The sequence below is a fragment of the Malaclemys terrapin genome, chromosome 1 (genome assembly GCF_027887155.1).
Source record: "Malaclemys terrapin pileata isolate rMalTer1 chromosome 1, rMalTer1.hap1, whole genome shotgun sequence".
Classification (NCBI taxonomy): Eukaryota; Metazoa; Chordata; order Testudines; family Emydidae; genus Malaclemys; species Malaclemys terrapin.
In genome coordinates this window covers 46,271,682-46,294,098 of record NC_071505.1, presented here as the reverse complement: position 1 = coordinate 46,294,098, position 22,417 = coordinate 46,271,682, and the positions used below count along the sequence as shown (strand labels likewise).

The following is a 22,417-nucleotide window of genomic DNA, read 5'->3' as shown; positions in this document are numbered from 1 at the left end:
GTTGGCTGCTGGCTTAATTGCTGATGAGTGGTGTTGGGATATTACTTTTTTGGTTTACTATTGTTTATCAAAGACAATGAGTTAGTGCAAGGCTGTAGAAGAGTCCATAATCCCAATTCACACAAGGAATTTGGAACTCAAGTCCAACACACCCGAGACCCTCCAACCCCTGCTCAGCTGCAGACCACACCGCTTACCGCAGCTCCCATTGACCGGGAACGGGGAACCGTGGCCACTGGAAGCTGCAGGCAGCTGTGACTGCGGACGGTCAATGTAAACAATTGCGGCCTGCCAGCAGATTACCCTGACGGGCTGCATGCAGCCCGCAGGCCGCCCACCACTGCTATAGATGCTGCCTTAAACCTAGTAGAATGAGCTATTCTAGATCTAGAGGTACCAGATTCATGACCCAGCCAGGGCATTATTACAAGGAAAATGTACAAGAACTTACCTTGTGGCCAAGTGTTGTATGTGTGCACATTTGCAAGAAGCTCATGGTCCTTAATGCCCAACTACAGTATCTTGAGGCCAGAGTTGGTGAACTGGTAGAGCATGCAGAGGAAGAAGTGGATACTCACAGAAACAGCATGTAAGGATTCTGTAAAGCAGGCCCACCTCAGAATTGGCTGTCTGCATCCCTCAGATGAGAACACTGGTCATGTACTGGGAGGCACCCAAGGTGGAGACGGGCTGTGAGACATAGGAGGACAGGGGGAGATTTTGATTACTAGGTTACTGTGACAGCTCTTCGGTAATTTATCTAGCTGGTGCAAAGATGGCAGATCTCATGAGACATCTAAAACAAATTTCTAATAAGTATTGGTGTGCAATCTGTGGTAAGGAATATCTTGATAGCAGTGATGTGGGGAGATATAAGAGAGATGACCTAGGATCTTACTAGGAATAAGGTTTAAGTATAAGATCTATCCAGTAGTTTTTTCTGAAATGCTTCCAGTATCATCAGATTAACTCAACAGGAGGCTTCGCTGGGTCGCAGTGGATAGATAAGAATTCGGTATAAAGAGGAAGCTTTATATTTATTAGACACTGAGGGATGTCATGGGGCCAGGAGAGCCTATACAGAAGGGTTGAGTTCCATTTTAAACAAAGTGGAACTTGATTGCTGGCACAGCAAATTAACAGTGTGTTGAAGCGTTATTTAAAACTAGCAGCTGAAGGATAGGAGACGTGCTGAGGAACACTCAGATCAGACAAAGAGATTGGTCAGAGAGAATGACAATACTACAGTAATTCTGGTAGCAAAGGATTGGACAGAAATTACAGCTGAACTGAACTGGAGGAAGAGGGACGGATTGAGCTCAAGGGGTATATTCCTGAAAAGTAACAGTGTCAGACAAAGGAGTTAAATAAAATTAGTGATGTGTTGAATTCTTTACTGTCACTTTAAGTCTTGACACATATTTCATATCTACTGGGAAGCAGTCTCATTGTTTCAGTTGTTAACAAAATGTAATAATATTTAAAACAAAATAAACTTCCAAACATACAGTAAGTGTCCCTTGTCACCAAGAATGCATTTTAGCAAATCGGTGTTAATCCTACAATGCCAACAAATGTAAAAGGTGCTTTGGTACTTGAATGCTTATAAAGTGTATGTATAAATGTAGTTCTCCTTGGGAGGTGCACTGAAGGGTTCCCTGTGGAAGGAGGAAGAGAAGTGGCAAGGTGTTTGCTTCAAGGAAGTTTGAATTTCATCCATTTATAATGTTCTCTGTACAAAGAATGGTGCAATAAACAATTACCATAGTTATGGAAAGAAGAAAAGGGAGTAAAAGAACATAATGTAACAGAAAAAAATAACCGTATGTTCATTGATTGCAGATGGCGGCTTCTTTATTTGGGTTGTGGTTTCTCAAAGAGTAAGTATTGACTGCATTATTATGGGCTTGGGGATTCTCTCTCTGCTGCTGCTTTTTGTAAAAAAAATAAAAAAGACTCTTGATATCTGTTCATGAAGATCCTAAGGCTAGTCAAAAACATATAAGAACAGCCATACTGGGTCAGACCAAAGGTCCATCTAGCCCATTATCCTGTCTTCCAATAGTGGCCAATGCAAAGTGCCCCAGAGGGAATGAACAGAACAGGTAATCATCAAGTGATCCATCCCCTGTCGCTTATTACCAGTCTCTAGCAAACAGAGGCTAGGGACACCACCCCTGCCCATCCTAGCTAATAGCCATTGATGAACCTATCCTCCATGAATTTATCTAGTTCTTTTTTGAACATTGTTATAGTCTTGGCCTTCACAACATCCTCTGGCAAAGAGTTCCACAGGTTGACTGTGCGTTGTGTGAAGAAATACTTCCTTTTGTTTGTTTTAAACCTGCTGCTTATTAATTTCATTTGGTGACACCTAGTTCTTGTGTTACAAGGAGTTAATAACACTTCCTTATTTATTTTCTCCACACCAGTCATGATTTTATAGACCTCTATTATATCCGCTCCTTAGTTGTCTCTTTTCCAAGCTGAAAAGTCCCAATCTTATTAATCGCTCCTCATATGGCAGCCATTCCATACCCCTAATAATTGTTTCCCTTTTCTGAACCTTTGCCAATTCCTATATATCTTTTTTAAGATGGGGTGACCACATCTGTACGCAGTATTCAAGGTATGGGTGTACCATGGATTTATATAGAGGCAATATGATATTTTCTGTCTTATTATCGATCCCTTTCCTAATAATTCCCAACATTCTGTTTAATAAGGTTACTCTTATACTAATTCACTGAAGTGCTTTTGGCCTCACCCTATGTGGTTATGATACAGATGAATCATTTTCTTTGTTTAGTAATTTAGTTTGGCTCAATTCTCAATTAAAAGATTTTTTGTTTTTAGAAAAGGATGAATTTACTACTAATTGGGTAGATTAGTTTTTATTAAATAACTCCTAATAAGGTACCTTGTTCAGAAGATATTACCAATATAATCAGTTTTTCATAATAATATAGAGGGGAAATCAAAGAAGAGGGCTCCTAAGCATATACACCTCTACCTCGATATAACGCTGTCCTCGGGAGCCAAAAAATCTTACTGCGTTATAGGTGAAACTGCGTTATAGTGAACTTGCTTTGATCCATCGGAGTGCGCAGCTCCGCCCCCCGGAGCACTGCTTTACCGCGTTATATCCGAATTCGTGTTATATTGGGTCGCGTTGTATCGGGGTAGAGGTGTATTAATGGCTTAGTTCCTATTTCCTTATCAAATCATCTACAGTGCATGTGCATGAAACAGATTTTAGAAGATACATGAGTGCTTATCAAAAGCTACAGTATCTGAGAAGTGATAAATAAGCCATTTAGCACATTGTTAGCTGAATACAGGGATGAGAATTTAGGCTCAATAGCCTATGGAGTCACAAATTAGTTGTGTTTTGTACATGCAGGTTGATGTTCAAGAAAGAAAAATCACCCATATGGATTTAGGACAAATGGAGCTTGTAGATACTACTCGTGTAATAGTGATAGTAAAAGGAACTAAGATGCTTTTGAACTTACTGTATTTTTTTTAATTGCATTTCATAGAAGTGCTGCAAATGCGGCAAATATAACACAGCCAAAAAATGCCAGCTCTGATGTGTCCAACAGCGCTACAGTGATTGTCACCGACACTAGCAACTACTATGTCTTTTATATTTACGTGGGAGTGGCAGATACCCTGCTTGCCTTGGGACTCTTCAGAGGTTTACCCCTGGTGCACACTCTTATAACAGTTTCTAAAAGTCTTCATCAGAAGATGCTGCACGCAGTTCTTCAGGCACCTATGTCAGTCGTCAACTCTTTGAAAGCAGGTAGTCAAGATAGAAACTGATTGACAATGATTTATGCCTTTGATTTTAATTAAAGAGTGCTTCATTCTGTTTAAAGGGCACCATTGTTTTCTCTACCACCTCAGTTCAATTTTAAATGTTGCTACGTCAAAAGTAATGTATGAATCTTGTAGAAAATCTTGACTGCATTTAAAGTACCACACATTTTAGATATCTGCTTTGGTTTTGAAATATCTCCTTCAGGTTTTATAACAGTGTAAAAAAGACAGAAAAACAGACCAGAGCTGAGTTCACTTTGGATACAACTGTAGTATAAGATAAAAGAACAGGAGTACTTGTGGCACCTTAGAGACTAACAAATTTATTAGAGCATAAGCCCACGAAAGCTTATGCTCTAATAAATTTGTTAGTCTCTAAGGTACCACAAGTACTCCTGTTCTTTTTGCGGATACAGACTAACACGGCTGCTACTCTGAAACCTAGTATAAGATACACAGTCAGCTCTACAGTAAGTCACTGAAGGTCAGATTCAGATACCCTTACTCACACTAAGTAATGCCTTACTCAAGGTAGTCCCACTGAAGTAGATGGAATAAGATGCTACTCAGCATGAGTAAGGGTATCAAAATCTGTCCCTAAAGTTGCTGGAGATTTTGTTACATAACTAATGCAGTAAGTGCCACTGTCATCTGTGTATGAAATTCCTGTCCTATCCTCATTTACTAGACTATACTTAAGAGTAGATAGCAGGAGACACTAGTAAATAGAAATGCACCAAAATGAGTCTCCATTTCATATAAGTCCTTCTTATTACTAATTCTCTTCTTACTTTCTGATATCTTTATGCACATTAAGTCTTCTTGGAAGTCAGGAAGCTGATATTTTGAAATCAAATACCATGCTAATGCACAGACTATCCATATCTATTGTAAAATCTATTGCATGAGTGGTACAGCCTGTCTGCCTTTGTCTCTCTTCCCCCATCCCATCTAAGCATGCATCTTCTATTGCACTAGCCTATTCTGCATTTTCCTGGGACTTCACTAACTAAAATAAAAGCTGTAGGGCTAAATTCAGTCCTGGTGTAAGCAGATGTAACTCCATTAACAAAAATGGAATAGCACTTAGACCAAGGCTGAGTTTAGCGCAAAAACTTTAAAAACATCATCTCAGTTAACATATTCCATATGCAGAAAACCTATTGCGTTAGTTAAAGCTGACATCTGTAGAACATATTCATGTAACAATGAGCCCTTTACCTGTTGCTTTATTTCTGTTTTTCTATCTGTAGGTGGAATACTTAACAGATTCTCTAAAGATACAGCCATACTGGATGACCTACTGCCACTTACAATATTTGACTTCATTCAGGTTTGTAAAATCAGAGTTCTAGATATATTTGTTTATTTAGTCTTCCCCTGCAGTCACACAGCATGGATAACATATCATATTAAATAAAAAGAACTAAGCAAAAAATTAGAATTCAACATACATTTAGCTTCTTAGATTCCCCCCCCCCCCTTCTATTTAGCTGTAGGCCATGATCTTAGCAGGATTCAGGAAACAATTGGACATTTAGATGGATAAATATCTCTAGAGCTATGGTAGTAAATACTTTTTAAAAATGGTTTTGGAAAGGATATAAATTCCTCATGCTTCAGGGCACAAGCCATCTGCTAATTATTGTGGATTTGGTGGAAACATTGCCTGTGGCGAGGTTGTTCCATAACTGCATACTACAAGGCTACTTCCTCTGAAGCAACTGGTACTAGGGACTGTCAGAGACAGGATACTGGACCGGATAGACCATTGGGCAGATCCAGTATGGCAAGGCTTATGTTCAGTAAGAATATATGAAACTTCTTGAATTATAGTATTTTGACAAGTCAAGAAGCAACACTATTAAAAACTATATTGAAATGAGAGAAATATGCAGCCAGATTTTGATGTAGCCCAGGAGTTGTGTATTACAACTTTGGATACTTGACTTTAGAAGCAATCTAAGGGTTCATGCTCAGGCCATTGAAGCTCTGATGTATAATGGCGAGGCTTCGATTTTGATAAGGAGACCGGTTTACTGTCTTAAATGTTCTGGTTAATTCAATTCATGTACCTAGTAGAACTGGTTGGGAAATTTCCATCGGAATGCTTTTCCAGTGGAAAATGCCCTTTTCACAAAAATCAACAGTTTTCCATGGGACAGTTTCAATTTTGAAAAAATAAAAATCAATATACTGTAGGCAGAAAATGAAATTGACAAGAGCTTTCCAGGCAGGCAGCCAGGAAGCAGAAAAATTCCATTTCTCCTGAAATAGAATTTTTCAGAATTTCTGTCCTATAAAAATGTGGTTTTTACTTTTCATCCCATATTGAGATACAAACTTTCTTGAAACCTTGAAATTTTCCATGGGACAGAAATTCCGTTTTCTGAGTTTAAATTATAGGTTAAAGAGAGGTTGAATTACAGTCTGTGAAGGGGAAACCCTGCTTATATTCTAGACAAGAAATGGCTAGTTAGAAGGGAAAAGAAGCACCTACACAGAGCACTCAAAGGAGGTTCTCATAACTAAAGAGTCAGTTATGAAATGTAACTTATATCTCTTGCTGAAGCAGTCAGTCCAAGATCAAACCAGATAAGCAGTATTAGGATTTCAAATAGCAAACCTCTTTACATGTGTATAACATAGTAGGGATTAGGCTTTAGTATAATGTTATTCATTTTCATTCATAGTTTGGAAAAGAGAAGACTGAGAGGGGACATGATAGCAGTTTTCAGGTATATAAAAGGGTGTCATAAGGAGGAGGGAGAGAACTTGTTCACCTTAGCCTCTAAGGATAGAACCAGAAACAATGGGTTTAAACTGCAGCAAGGGAGGTCTAGATTGGACATTAGGAAAAAGTTCCTAACTGTCAGCGTGGTTAAACACTGGAACAAATTGCCTAGGGAGGTTGTGGAATCTCCGTCTCTGGAGATATTTAAGAGTAGGTTAGATAAATGTCTATTAGGGATGGTCTAGGCAGTATTTGGTCCTGCCATGCGGGCAGGGGACTGGACTCGATGACCTCTCGAGGTCCCTTCCAGTCCTATAATCTATGAATCTATGAATCTATGAATTATAATGACTTCACAAAACTACTTGAAAGCATGTACATTTTTAAAATTATACTTCTAGATCTGCACTATTAAGAATTGAACTTATGAAAATACAAGGGGACTTATTAAGCTATGTGTGATATGGCTCACTGTGGAAGTTCCACTTAGATATACAACTCCATTTTATACATTAGGATGTTTCAGGCAGGAAGCACACATGTTCAGACTAAGAGGGTGCTCCTCTCTCAGAGGCTGCAAACAAGATATCCCGAGCAGAGTTGTGATTTCACACTGTTTGTTCTTGGACATTACTTTTCCCATTGTATGCCTAAAAGTCCCCTTTTAGTTTTCTTCTTAGTTTTCCATTTTCCATTAACAATTTGCTTCAACGACTATGATCCATGAAGCCATTTCCTCTGGGGACTGTGGCTCAGATCCTGAAAAGCAACTCCCAGTGGGAGTTAGGCAGCTAAATACCTTTGAGGATCTAGGCGTGTCTCTCATTTCTACTTCTATTACTCATGCAGGCAAGATCAGATACAAAAATGGCACAGCAACAGTAAGGACACTGTAGCACAGATTTGTAACCTCTGCAGAATTCAAGAGAATGATAGGAACCTGTGTTAAAGCAGGGTCATCACAGGACTATGATTCCATGTGGAGTCTTTAATTTGGGAGTTACATAATTTGACTGAATTTCAGATAAATGATTCATTATCCTCTTAAGGTTACAATGGTTGTTACATTCTGCATTATGAAATGATGAGCAAACACAAACCCACTCTTGCATTACCACAAACCAGTGCAACACAGCCTGCAAAATTATAACCCATGCTGCATCAGCCCAAAGATTCACCTCTTAAAACAAATGTAAAATACAGTGAAGTATCTCATTGTTTACCATTGCAGCTGCTATAGTAGGTGTTTGTCCATAAACCTTAGTGCTCCTATTACATTGCTTAGATTCCAGATGACGATTTTTTAAAATGAATGCTAAAATAAAAAAAAAGTGAAGGATAGGAAATTTTTCCTTAGAAAAATGTATGTTAATATAGTGTTTGTGAAAGACACCAGACTGAGATCATTGGAAACTGAAGTCCTCTCTTATAGTCACAGACACCAAGAGCAGCAACTGTGCAAGTTTCTTTCCAGTGTGAAAGTTAATTCAGTGTCCATGGCCATTCAATCCTCACCTTCTGCTAAGATTGCCAGTTGTCAGGAGGTTTTTATGGTGGTATGAATATTTGTCTGCTAGAAAATGATTTGAGACTACTATTTCAAAACTCAACAGTTTTCAGTCACTTACTGAGGGGGCCTGGATTCAACCAGTGATTTAGAGGTGAAAGTTATCACCTTTTTTGCAAAGCAGCTCTTGCAGTATCTAGAGGCCACGGATTTACTTGATTGAAGTAATGAAGTTGAATGGTACATAGGCCTCAAGGGGTGACTCATCACCAATCTCTAATCTGTAAAATGAAAATGTATTTCATCAATACTATTTTTTCTTTCATCCTACAGTTAATACTGATTGTGACTGGCGCCATAATAGTAGTCTCAATTTTACAGCCCTACATCTTCCTGGCATCAGTGCCTGTGATAGGAGCCTTTATTATGTTAAGGGCATATTTTCTTCACACTTCTCAGCAGCTGAAACAACTGGAATCTGAAGGTATGTGTGATGCTTCTTGGGGTACCCAGTGCCGTGAGTCACCTTGTTGCCTCTAGAGCTAGAGAAACTTGCTTGCGACAGCTGAGCAATAGCTCCTCATCACAACCAGCCTGTTATCCCCGCAAGTATTCTCATCTGGGTTACACCAGCCTTGCCTTTGTTCTGTAGGTAGATAACAGATGCACCCCAGCTCCTGAGACCCTTCCAAGTATCCCCCTGTCACTGGCTACTCACAGAAATACCAGATGTGCTGTCCCCAAAGGAACAGAACACACAAGCTTGTTAGATTCAACTCAGGGCCAACACTTTGATTTATGCCATAGCATATCAATATATTTATAGTTAAAACAAGAGTAAGTTTATTATTAAATAACAGAGATTCAAAGTGTTAGCAAGACAAGGTATTGGAAACAATTGGTTACATATCAAATAAAACCATAACACACAACCTAAATCTTAGACTAAACTAAAATTATTTCCTTGTCTTGATAATTCGAGCTTATCCCAAAGTCAGCATTTTTCAGCAAGGATTGTTGAGATCTTTTCCCCCCAAGACACAAGCCATTCTCATAGCTTGTCCCCTCAGTAAAACAGTACAGGAGTGTCTGCCTTGCCTCCTAGAAATACCCACAAATGTCCTTGTCCTTACTCAAGATAACCCTCTGTGGCTTGTTTTTTCCCCCTGTGTGCCCCTCCCCTGTTGATTTCACATCTCTTCATTAATATTTGACTTTGTGTGTAAATGGAATATCTATTTTATTAGGTTACATCAGAAACGGAGAGAGAAACATTTCTTGTGTTAGAGAAAACTTGTTTCTTCACCTCTATTGGTGACACAGACTTTAAGGACACTCATTTCTGGTACAGACACATAACTCCTTAAATATCATCCATACAAACATTTTGCAATGATTATGAAGATGAGTATGACATAAGCTTTTATTAGAGACCTTACATGACACTCTTTGGTGAACTAGAATGTTCATACCAGACTCAGGAGACACCTGTAATCTCCTTGCACCCCGTGTGTGCCCCTTTGCTAGCTGGCATTAACAGATTCTTGGGTCACTGTACAAGCAGCCAAATTTGTAGGTACTGAAACCCACAACAAATAAATGGAGAAGCAATTTACCCTTTCACCTTTTCTTTGCCTTCTCTGGTACAAGATTCCATTGTCTGCAGGAGCAGAACATTCATCTCCCCTGAAAGCCAATGCTATTACTCAGCCAGCAAATAAGGAGTTCCCTCCTGCCAAAGAGTAACGAAGAAAACAGATTTAAAGTTGGGCATCACCAGTGAAGCTGAAAATAAATAATGACCTGAAATAGTGTTTTAAAAAGATTAGATGCACTTGAAAATTTGAGATCTGGCTTTGTCGGTGCTCAGCACTTCTCAGGGATAGGCTCTTTATGCGGAAACATATTTAGAACATGTAATGACAACTCTATTTTAGAAGCAAGGGTTTGCTTGATCATTTATTCAGACAATGCTGTGGCTTCAGGACAGACCTTCAACTCCTTAGCATCTCAGTCATGAATGTCAGATATTGATGATTACCTTTGCTTTTGGTTAGAGACAGGCCCGAGTTGTGAATTTCAAAGGGATCATTATACTTTTGATGTGTTGCAAAACTTCTATTAAAGGTTTGTCAATACTCTGCAATTCAGAGTGATGAGGCCTTTTCTATTTGTTAAAAACCTTGCCTTGCTTAGTTCTCAGAACATTAAGGAATTAATTTTTGTTGGGTTTCCTCCATGTGATATCTCACAATAGCAGGGGTTTCTACAAGTAATTATACTAGCTGCAAACAAATAAAATGTTCGCTCATAGCTTATACATTGAATGGAATTTCATCACATTTATAGACCACTGTTACCATATATCATGTCCTAGGAGTATGTTGATGGTATTTGTGAAAGAAAAATAAGATACATATAATTTAAACAAATGAAGATAGTTATATTGTTGAGTGGGGTTGGGCTTTTTGCTCATTTCTGTTCTGAAAGGTACTGAAGGATGAGTGTTTATAGTGTTTTTCATCTAAATATTTTGCAGCCCGGAGTCCAATTTTCACACATCTTGTTACAAGCTTAAAGGGGCTATGGACACTAAGAGCTTTTGGGCGACAGCCATATTTTGAAACCTTATTTCACAAAGCACTGAACTTACACACAGCGAACTGGTTCCTATACCTGTCCACACTGCGCTGGTTCCAGATGAGAATAGAGCTTATTTTTGTCATCTTCTTCATTGCTGTGACATTCATCTCTATTGTGACTACAGGTACAGTAACTTTACTGAGAGATTAAAATGAAAGCTTTGCTTCTGTTTTAGGGGCCAGATTTAGAAACTATTGCAGGATTGTATAGGCTGAAAACAAAGCATTAAAATAGCAAATTTATTGTTATTCTATCAAAATATTGTGAGTTATCAGTTAAACTAGAAATGAGGTAATTAATATTATCTAAAATCTCATGTTTTACAGAATTGGCTGAAAGAGTTAATTTGAAAGTAATATCCAGTGAGGAAAAAACATGTTAAAGTGAACCAAAAATGTCCTACTCAGTACTGTAACTATTAAAAAAATTCTCTATGTTAATGCAACTGTGCACCCCCATACCAATAAATGTACACTTACATGGTGCTCTTCAACTGTAGAGCTCATACCTTTAGCATAACTAGGTAACATTACTGTTCCCATATGAGAAACAGAAAGATTCGGTGAACTGGATAAGGTCACCCAGCAAGTCAGAAACAGAACCCATGTTTCCTGACTCTCAGCCTAGTGCTCAATCTACTCAGAGTACAGTTTAGCACCTGCCATCCAGAATCCCTGAAATGCTCACAACTTAAACTAATTATAAAACTATGTATGGTATATGCTCTCACCATCTCACTCATTGCTGAAATGCTCCCACTGTTGGATAGAAGTTGGCGGCCGTTGACCAGCATAGTACCTGTACAGTTCAAGATGGAAAGCAAACATCTAAATGAAGCCATAGCAAAAATCTTAGTTAAATATAATGTATTTCTTCAGAAACAGAATGTCTCAAACCCCGTCTGCTTTGGTCTCTCTTTGCATGTTAAAATTACTGAGCCCTGTGTAAAACACAGGAGTTTTTAATATATGTAATATGCTGTTATTGTTATATGTATATTTTGGTTCTTGTTCACGTGCATTTGTCCCCCTCTCCCAAATTTTACATTGATCTTTGAATTCAAGTCAGAAAAATCAAAGCAGATTGCACATGAAAGCATGAGTTTTACCGGATTTTAGGGAGAAAACCATAAAAAAAACTCCCAAACAATTGCATTGCATAGCTCTAATTCTACTGAATCAGCAACAGCTTTCAGACAAAAGATGTGCTTAGAATGCTAATGCATCCTTTGCCACAATAGATTTCAGGACTTTAGCATGGGAACCAAATGTGTGCATGGATTGGAGAGAAGGGATAGACCCTTCTCCAGGTTGAAACTGTGATTTTTTTTAAACAGTTAACATAAAAAAGGGCATGAAAAAATACGTGCCTCTTATGGTGGCTATTTGCAGAGCCCTTCCACAGAACTATAGCCTTACATTCACTCCAAGAATACTCCTCAGTTCTCTATTCTGCATTTTGTATTGAGAATTTTCATGAAAGGTATAGTTTAAAAATAACAAACAGAATGGTCCTAAATACTGAGTATAGAATTGATTGAGTATTTAGCTGGATTTCTCATTTAGTTAATAACATCCACATTGTGCTAATTAACACATTTGTAAGAACCCAATAATTTGCAAGGCAATTGTTGCTTGATTTTTACTTGTCCAAATGCTTTCAAAATAACATTAATAAATATTGGGAGAGGGAAAATCAACACCGTCAGTCCATTTAATTTCTTTGACTATAATCATTTACACAGAGGTTACCATTAAAGAGTCAAGATTTACCAGCAGCTGTTCCCACAATAGTGGTAACAGTAAGAGATATCACAGTTAGGGTCCTGTCTTATGGGGTGCAGAATGCCACCTGTGAGATGCAAAATCAGGTGGCATTTCCTATTCTGAAAATAAGGGAAAACCCTGATATTACAGATACCATTGCACAGTAATTCTTGGAAGATGTTAACTTTAAAGGTGACCAAAGTACATGGACAATTTCATTGTGATGCTATACTGCAAAAAGTGTTACACTCTGACCTAAATTAGCAAAATGTTATCCACAGTATGTGGCCACATTTTTTTCTCTAGGACAACACAAGATATGAAATGTTTGATGCCTAATCCCATTCTTATTGGGGTCAATGGCAATACTTCCACTGACATCAAATGACAGCAAGATAGGCCCTCAACTACCTGTACCATTATATTTCAGTATTTGTTATATTTTAAAATTGAGAAAAACAAAACATTAGAGACTAAAAACATTAATTAAATATTCTTCTAGATATAGAGTTTTAAATTGATCCAGACTATCCAGAATGGGGAGTGCCAAGGTTATGAGCTGTGTCAGACAGGAAGTCTCTCTTTGTAAATTTATTTGAAGTTCTACTGCCAAGTATTGTATATTACATGTACAGTTTTCTAGCACTGTGATTACTAGAAGCTTGACACAAACTCAGGAGAGAAGGAATTTAGAAGAATCATTTTTGCACTAATGTGGCAGCGTTCTGCAGAAGTCTACAGCAGACTACTTTCAGATAGTTTGGCACAAACTATACTTTGCACTTAAACATTGCCCTTTTCAGCTAAGGAGCTCAAAGCACTTTATGATCATCAACTCCAAGACAACAAACGTCATTAAGGTGGAGTTAACCCCAGACCACCACTTTGCACCATCTATAATCATTAGTGTGCAGCTGGATTTCAGCCAACACATTTGGATTTGGATGAAGTTTTGCAGTTGTGTATTTGAATAATTTAATTCTCAAATTCAATAACATTGTGCTAATTTAGCTGCATTAATACATTCAGCAAAGGCAGAGTTCAGATATCCAAATTTCATCTGCCCAGATTTTTTTTTTCATTTTATCTGTTTTTCTCTTAGAAGTTACACAGATTTGTATCATAATGTTCTACCTCCTTTTACACCTTTAAAATGACATTATCAACTTAAAAAAGAATCACTGTCTGAAAATGTTTACCCACTTTACTTGAAACTAATATTTCAAGGGACTAACTGAAAAGTTACAGGGAAAAATCATGGGGAAGCAATCTTCACTCTTCCCCCTTGTTTGTTTATCTTGTGTAAGCACTTTGTATATAGTCAAGTTCATATTACTCAGGAAAACAAACACAATTTTAATAAATATGAAAGTTTGATTATGTGTATATATATAGAGATATGGGCAGGCAGACAGAATGGCAGGTGCAGTACCTGAAACTACTTTGAATTTGTTTTCTGAAAGTGGTCAGATTTCAAAAGGACCATGTTCCTTTTTATTCTTCAGATTTATAATTACTTTGATAAAGGGAAGGAGTCTATAAAAAAATGTACAGGAGGTTGTTTTTTGAAGCAATGGATAAACCAGAGGAAGGTAGCTGTAGTATAACCAAAAACTTTTATCCAATTTGACATCTTAAGCCCTGTATACAATGGCATGTCAGATTCAAAACAGAACCATGGAGGGATTATAGTACTCTATACTATATGACTATATGTACTATATGACAGTCTCTGTGAATTTGCTGAGAGGCAGCTAAACCCTATTGATATTAAAGGCAATCAAACAAGCAATCCACAAAAAGTCATACCACCAACTCTCAGTAAATAGTAAGAAAAATTCGTTCTAAATTTGGCCAACAGATGAAAACCCAATCTTCAGCCTGTGGACTAAGCAGATTGAATTATCTTGGTGGTGGTAGCATTAAAATGGAACTCTAGTCACAAATCTCTCCATAATTAATTCTTTTGACATCTAGATTTGACAGATGAGGCATTTTATAGATTCATAGAGTCTAGAATGAAAAACTTGAGGGCAAGTAATTAAGGTCACATAGGGCCTGAACCTGTTCCCAATTTAATTCAGTGCTAAAATTCCCCATTAACATCCATCAAAACAAGAGCAGATCCATAAGAATATAAGAATGGCCATACTGGGTCAGACCAAAGGTCCGTCTAGCCCAGTATCCTGTCTTCTGACAGTGGCCAATGCCAGGTGACCCAGAGGGAATGAACAGAACAGGTAATCATCAAGTGATCCCATCCCCTGCCGCCCATTCCCAGCTTCTGACAAACAGCAAGCCTAGTATCAATGTCAGGAGTAGAACTCAGAATCCCAACTCCCAGTCCTTTGCTTTAATTGCTAAAATATGCTTCCTCTTTGAACAGCAGCAGCAGCAGCAGAAAAAAAAAAAAAACCACACACACTTTTACTGGACATTCACATTTTAAGATATACATACCCATTTTCTCTTCTAGCCATTGGCTTTTTATTTGCATGTAATCATATTTATAGACAGTTTTTTCCCCCCGCCTGCAGGTGAAGGGCAAAGCAAAGCTGGCATTATTCTAACTTTAGCCATGAATATCATGGGCACCTTACAATGGGCAGTAAACTCAAGCATAGATGTGGACAGTCTGGTAAGTATAGAAAGCAGCTTGTTTTTATTATGATTATTATTATTATTACTACTTGTCTGAAGAATTGTCTTGTTTTATTGTTTACTAGTTTGTTTTTGAATTGTGGCTGCAAGGCAGATACACCAAAAACCTCCACTCACAGCTCTGCCAGTAACAGTCACACTTTTTCACTACAGAGACAAATTTGTGTGGTGATTCTGAGATAAAAAGTCCACTGGAATTATATATGGGGACAGCAAATAATTTCACGTGGGACTTTAAAAACCAAAGCCAGATAGATTTGAAGTAGTGAGGGGAGAATGTCAAAAAGGATTGGATTTGTTTTGCAAGGACCAGGGGTTATCCAATGCTTAATGCTCAGTCTATTTTAGGAAGCTATACTGCCACCCATCGGTGGGGCATCCAAGCAACTTCCAAAAAAATTAATAGCAATTGTGAAGGCCCTAGTGAACTTCCTGGAGTGTTTGGCACTTCTTCCTTTTTGCTACATAAACACTGAAGACCGCGGTAGGGGGTTTGTTTTTGACTTCCATTAATTTACCTCTTTTAAAGGTTGATTTGTTTCAGAGTAATTGTTATTTTTAATTTATTTATTTAGGGTCACTTGTGGGGTTTTTTATGGGGAGTAGAATGTTTGACGCAATGTTCACTCACAACTACCTAAACTTTTTGAGAGACAAGGTGGGAGAAGTAATATTTTTTACTGGACCAACTTCTGTTGGTGAGAGAAACAAGCTTTCGAGCTTACACAGAGCTCTTCTTCAGGTCTGGGAACAGTAGTCAGAGTGTCCCAGCTCAATACAAGGTGAAACAGATTGTTTAGCATGAAGGAGTTAATACAAGTTGTAAGAGACCATTCAAGGTGAAGTGGGCAATTCATACTGGGAATAAATTTTTGAAGATGACAAAGTAGGTTGAAAACTCCTAAAAGAGTACGTTTGCTCATGCAATTTCCAGCCTTTTCACTTCTGACTAGAAACTTAGAAGAGTGAAAAGGAGGTAGGGAAGTTATCAGACTCTTTCACTGTTTAATTTAAAACTGTGTTAATTGCATCTACCTTGAACCATGTGCACTACATGATTTTAAAACATCCTACTTTAACAACAACATCCTAGGCACCTAAACAACAATTACACCAATAGTATCTTATTAAATAAAGCCTGCGAGCAACATAACCTAGTCCCACTTTCTCCAACCCTTTGATCAGTTAAAACCATTTCAGCAGGAGCGTGGGAAACAGGTGGGTCCTGACTAGATTTCTAGGTCACCAAATCTTGGTTCATTTGCATTCAGTTGTTTGTTATAAAGGATGGGAATGGTTGGTGTTGGGGATAAAGATTTGCCAGTTTGTTATTTTTAACAAGTCAGTTCAGCCACCCCCATTCTGAAGCTAGCCCTTAAGAGCCAAAAAGCTAGGAATTAACCATCTACAACATATAGTCCCTCTGCAACATTGATGACTTGTGGTCATCTAGAAACATAATGTACTTGAAGAAGTGTATATTTCTCCCCATCCACCAATGACTTTATGGTAATTCTGCTCTCTACTACATCAGACCAGCATGTCTCCTTGAAAGGTATGTATTCTTATTGCACAAGAACCTTGTGAAACCAGTAAAAGTAACAATACCGCCACCTTCAAAACTCTTAAAAATATTGATACAACCTCTATGACAACAGCTTGTTTACCATAACAGTAAGATACATAAAAAGGCAACTTTTTGGGCTGGGCTGGTGTTCACCAAAACATCCCCTTGTTTTATGTTAAGGCATGAATGTGGTAGCAGCAATCTCTCAAAAATATTTCTATTGTATTCATCCCCTGTCCTATTTGTAAACTTCTTCTTAACTCCAGGAGACACAGTGAGGCTCTTCTATGCAGAAAAAAAATCTGCACAAAAGTCCTCTTCACACACTACACCTTTCAGTAAAAACAACAAGGAGTCTGGTGGCACCTTAAAGACTAACTGATTTATTTGGGCATAAGCTTTCGTGGGTAAAAACCTCACTTCTTCAGATGCATAGAGTGAAAGTTACAGATGCAGGCATTATATACTGACACATGGAGAGCAGGGAGTTACTTCACAAGTGGAGAACCGGTGTTGACAGGGCCAATTCAATCAGGGTGGATGTAGTCCACTCCCAATAATAGATGAGGAGGTGTCAATTCCAGGAGAGGAAAAGCTGCTTCTGTAATGAGCCAGCCACTCCCAGTCCCTATTCAAGCCCAGATTAATGGTGTTAAATTTGCAAATGAATTTTAGTTCTGCTATTTCTCTTTGAAGTCTGTTTCTGAAGTTTTTTTGTTCAATGATAGTGACTTTTAAATCTGTAATAGAATGACCAGGGAGATTGAACTGTTCACTTACTGGCTTATGTATGTTACCATTCCTGATGTCCGATTTGTGTCCATTTATTCTTTTGCGGAGGGACTCTCCAGTTTGGCCAATGTACATGGCAGAGGGGCATTGCTGGCACATGATGGCATATATAACATTAGTGGATGTGCAGGTGAATGAGCCCTTGATGGTGTGGCTGCTGTGGTTGGGTCCTCTGATGATGTCGCCAGAGTAGATATGGGGACAGAGTAGGCAACGAGGTTTGCTACAGGGATTGGTTCCTGGGTTGGTGTTTCTGTGGTGTGGTGTGTAGTTGTTGGTGAGTATTTGCTTCAGGTTGGGGGGTTCTCTGTAAGCGAGGACTGGCCTGCCTCCCAAGGTTTGTGAGAGTGAAGGATCATTTTCCAGGATAGGTTGCAGATCGTGGATAATGCGCTGGAGAGGTTTTAGCTGGGGGCTGTATATGATGGCCAATGGTGTTCTGTTATTGTCTTTGTTGGGCCTGTCCTGTAGTAGGTGATTTCTGGGTACCCGTCTTGCTCTGTCAATCTGTTTCCTCACTTCTCCAGGTGGGTATTGTAGTTTTACGAATGCTTGATAAAGATCTTGTAGGTGTTTGTCTCTGTCTGAGGGGTTGGAGCAAATTCAGTTGTATCTTAGGGCTTGGCTGTAGACAATGGATCGTGTGATGTGTCTTGGATGGAAGCTCGAGGCATGTAGGTACGTATAGCGGTCAGTAGGTTTCCGGTATAGGGTGGTGTTTATGTGACCATCACTTATTTGCACTGTAGTGTCCAGGAAGTGGATCTCTTGTGTGGACTGGTCCAGGCTGAGGTTGATGGTCGGGTGGAAATTGTTGAAGTCCAGGTGGAATTCTTCAAGGGCCTCCTTTCCGTGGGCCCATATGATGAAGATGTCATCAATGTAGCGCAAGTAGAGGAGGGGCACTAGGGGATGAGAGCTGAGGAAGCATTGTTCTAAGTCAGCCATAAAAATGTTGGCATTCTGTGGGGCCATGCGGGTACCCATAGCAGTGCCACTGACTTGAAGGTATAAGTTGTCCCCAGATCTGAAGTGGTTATGGGTGAGGACAAAGTCACAAAGCTCAGCCACCAGACGTGCTGTGGCCTCATCAGGGATACTGTTCCTGACGGCTTGTAGTCCATCCTCATGTGGAATATTGGTGTAAAGTGCTTCTACATCCATGGTGGCCAGGATGGACCCTACGCTACCAGCACTCCCAGCTATCTTCGAGACACCACCGACTTCCTGAGGAAACTACAATGCGTTGGTGTTCTTCCTGAAAGCACCATCCTGGCCACCATGGTGGATGAAACAAACAGATGGGTGGGAGAACAGGGAAAAAGTCATATGAGCATGTGTATGCATTGATTGAACAGTGCATACAATTGTGAAGAATTAGGGAAGTTCCATAGGAAAAATACATGTCGTACACCTAAACTTGGGTCAAATTTTAAAAGCAAAAACAGTGTCAGTGTTAGAGTGGAGTCTGATTTTTCATTTTCTTTTTAAAAAAATCATTCTTAACTTCAGATCTTTGGATTTTTCCTATGGAAATGCGACAGTCAACAAGTGAACTAGATAGAGCAGGTCACAAATAAGTTGTTCCCTCCCCCATTGAAAAATTGAATTTTCAGTAACCTGTGGAATTCATTGCCAGGGGATGTTGTGAAGGCCAAAAGTATAATTGAGTTAAAAAAATTAAATAAGTTCATGGAGGACAGGTCCATCAATGGCTATCGTCAAGATAGTCAGGGACACAACCCTATGTCCAGTGTCCATACATCTTCAACTGCCAGAAGCTGGGACTGGACAAACAAGGGATGAATCACTCAAAATTACCTGTTCTGTTCACTTCTTTTGACTGATCTGTTACTGGCCACTGAAGACAGGATATTGCGCTAGATAGACCATTGATCTGACACCATTATTCAGATTATTTAGCACCCTTATTATGATTGTATTAGTCTTAGCACACAAGAAGCAGCATACCAACCTCTCTCTCTTATCTAGAGCACAGATGTCTCAGCCCAGGGTCCTAACAATTGATAAAGATTTATTTTCTTTTTCTTTCTGGCCGCTCTTTTCAATGCGTGCTGCTTGATCAGGTCTGTTATCCTCTTTTGGCCAATTATCAGTCCACTCTGGTCCCTTCTCTTCCTCAAGAGCAGAATATCTCTTGTTAAACTGAATCTCTCCCATAATGTTTCCCTTCCATTCTTAATATATTTTCTCAGTGCACAGTTCCTCCCCTTTTTCTCCCATGTAACTCTCTGATCCATTATCTTTTGCAGCAACTACTGTTCAAGTCTCTGTACCTTCTCTTCCAGAAAGGAAGAGTTTGCTCTAGATAAAAATGTAGCCCTTATGTAGGGCAGGACACATTGCATAACTTTCATATGCGATCATGTTGGATTTCTTCATTCTTTTCCTTGATACATTGCTACTTGATATCCCTCAACTTATGGTCTTCTTTCAGACTCCAGACACTTTTGCCTCTCATCAGAACTTTCTTGGGAATGCCCATGGAATTTACCTGTTTGTTCTTTGCTGCTTAACAGCTTATTAAATATTAGACTGTCCACAGATTAGGTACAGCTGACAACACTATAGGTCTTTCCTCTTTAGGCAATTCATATTCTGAATAATTAGAACAAGAGGGTATAATCAGTCAGTAAAGCTCTAGTAAGGACATGGTTAATATCCATTAATACCCTAGCTTGTATATATCTGCTGGAATCTATGGTATCCATTGGCTAGAATTTGAACTGATGTTGTCATCTGCTTTTCCGCAGTCTCCTTTAATCCTTTGGCAACACTAATATCTAAGCTGGGCCAAATTGAGGGTTTCATAGCAGATTTTTAATATTTCTCATGGGGGTGTTTCCCCAGCCATTCCAATAAAAGATCGTAAGTTCCAGGTCACCTTGCTTGGCTTCAGCTGCTAATGACCTTAATGGTCTTTACAATTCTCTTTACGCTGTCTCAAGGCTTTATCTGCTTTACCACTTTTTATAACATTTGGTCAACCTAATAGTCTTCTATTGTTTCATTTATTAATATCAGTTAATTAGGTTTCTCTGCAGACTTTGGACATTTCTGTCAGTATCTTTTTACTGGATTTTGGCTCTTTTTCTTACCCTACTAGCCACTCCTGTGATATTTTTAACTGAGCTGATTTTTGTTTTTTCCTCCACAAGGAAACAGAAAATCTGTTTTCCACTGAGTGCTGCCTTTGCAGATAAGGCCTGAGCTAGTCCCAGAGGAATGTTTTAATGCTTTACAACCTCCTCCTTCATTTATGTGTATCTTGTAGTAGCAGTGCTTGAACTGGAAAGTGGCAGTTCCTTTTATTAGAAACAATAATTTGTCATGCATTCACTATTGCATGCCAAGATCACTTTCCTAAGGAAATATTAAAACACCCCCAAGGGAGATACTAATAACCCACTTGCAAAGTGTCATGTTGCTCCACCCTGTACATCAAGGAATGATTAAAGTAAGAGATTATAAATCATCTTCCTCACAGATTCCAAGGCCAGAAGGGATCACTGTGATCATCTAGTCTGACTTCCCGGATAACACAGGCCATAGAACTTCCCCAAAATAATTCCTTTTAAACTAGAGCATATCCTTTAAAAATATCCAATTTTGATTGTAAAATTGTCATTGATGGCAAATCCACCACATGACTTGGTAAATTGTTCCCATGGTTAATCACCCTTGCTATTAAAAATGTATGCCTTATTTTCAGTCTGAATTTCTCTATCTTCAGCTTCTAGTCATTGAATCATGTTATACCTCTCTGTGCTAGAATGAAGAGCCCATTATCAAATATTTGTTCCTCATGTAGATTTTATAGACTGAAATCAAATCAGCCGTTAACCTTCTCTTTGTTAAGCTAAATAGACTCAAGCCGCTCAATCTCTCACTATAAGCGTTCCGGCTGCTGCTTCCTGCAGCTCCCATTGGCTGGGAACGGCAAACCACGGTCACCGAGCTGCAGGCAGCTTTGCAAATGTAAACAAACTGTCTGGCGGCCTGCCAGCAGATTACCCTGACAGGGTGCAGGCCGCAGGTTGCCCACCACTGCTCTAGACTCAGGTCTGCCAAGTGTCATGTGTATCACATCAATGGCTTTTGGCAGGCTGCATTGCATCTTCCCACCTCTGAGGGAAAGGGAAAACTACTCCACCTCTCCCCTCCTCCCACCACTCCACCCTTCTGAAGTAGGGCAATATTCACTAAAGTATAAGGCAGGAGACCATAACCAGCTTTTCCACTGATTGCTGTTAATATTTCTGTGCATATCACAACCCTTATTATCCAAGCCTTCATATGCATTAGCAGAGGAAGGCAACTATAACTCACCTATTTCACAGATTAGGTAACACTGAAGTTGCACAAGGAAGAGCGAGACATAGTACCCAAGACTGGAGATATCTGTATAATGGATTTAGTGGTTTATTGGAAAATTTTGAAAAATGAAAAAAAAAAAATCCATTTCAGGTTGGACCATAAAGTTATTTGAAATTTTTGGTGAATCAACACATTTAAAAAAATGGTTTGGGGTCTAATGAAGTGTTTCATTTCAACAAAATTAAAACCTTTCATTTTAATTTGGACCATTTGTAAACATTTTGGATTTATTTGAAATAAAATTCAAGGAGATTTTAAAACTAAAATTTGTTTCATAGAATCATAGATGATTAGGGTTGGAAGAGACCTCAGGAGGTCATCTAGTCCAACCCCCTGCTCAAAGCAGGACCAATCCCCAACTAAATCATCCCAGCCAGGACTTTGTCAAGCCGGGCCTTAAAAACCTCTAAGGATGGAGATTCCACCACCTCCCTAGTGAACCCATTCCAGTGCTTCACCACCCTCCTAGTGAAATAGTTTTTCCTAATACCCAAGACCTCCCCCACTGCAACTTGAGACCATTG

The 22,417-nt window shown here is 38.9% G+C and overlaps 1 protein-coding gene across 2 annotated transcripts in view; it reads left to right on the top strand.

The window, feature by feature from the left end:
* Window positions 1–22,417, top strand: part of CFTR (CF transmembrane conductance regulator) — a 136,441-nt gene that overhangs the window by 70,921 nt on the left and 43,103 nt on the right. For both annotated transcript variants that reach the window (XM_054023602.1, XM_054023592.1), the window contains 6 exons: window positions 1,843–1,880; window positions 3,543–3,808; window positions 5,079–5,158; window positions 8,400–8,550; window positions 10,606–10,833; window positions 15,013–15,113. In XM_054023602.1, the coding sequence (XP_053879577.1) occupies window positions 1,843–1,880; window positions 3,543–3,808; window positions 5,079–5,158; window positions 8,400–8,550; window positions 10,606–10,833; window positions 15,013–15,113 (864 nt within the window). The remainder of the gene's footprint in view (window positions 1–1,842; window positions 1,881–3,542; window positions 3,809–5,078; window positions 5,159–8,399; window positions 8,551–10,605; window positions 10,834–15,012; window positions 15,114–22,417) is intronic.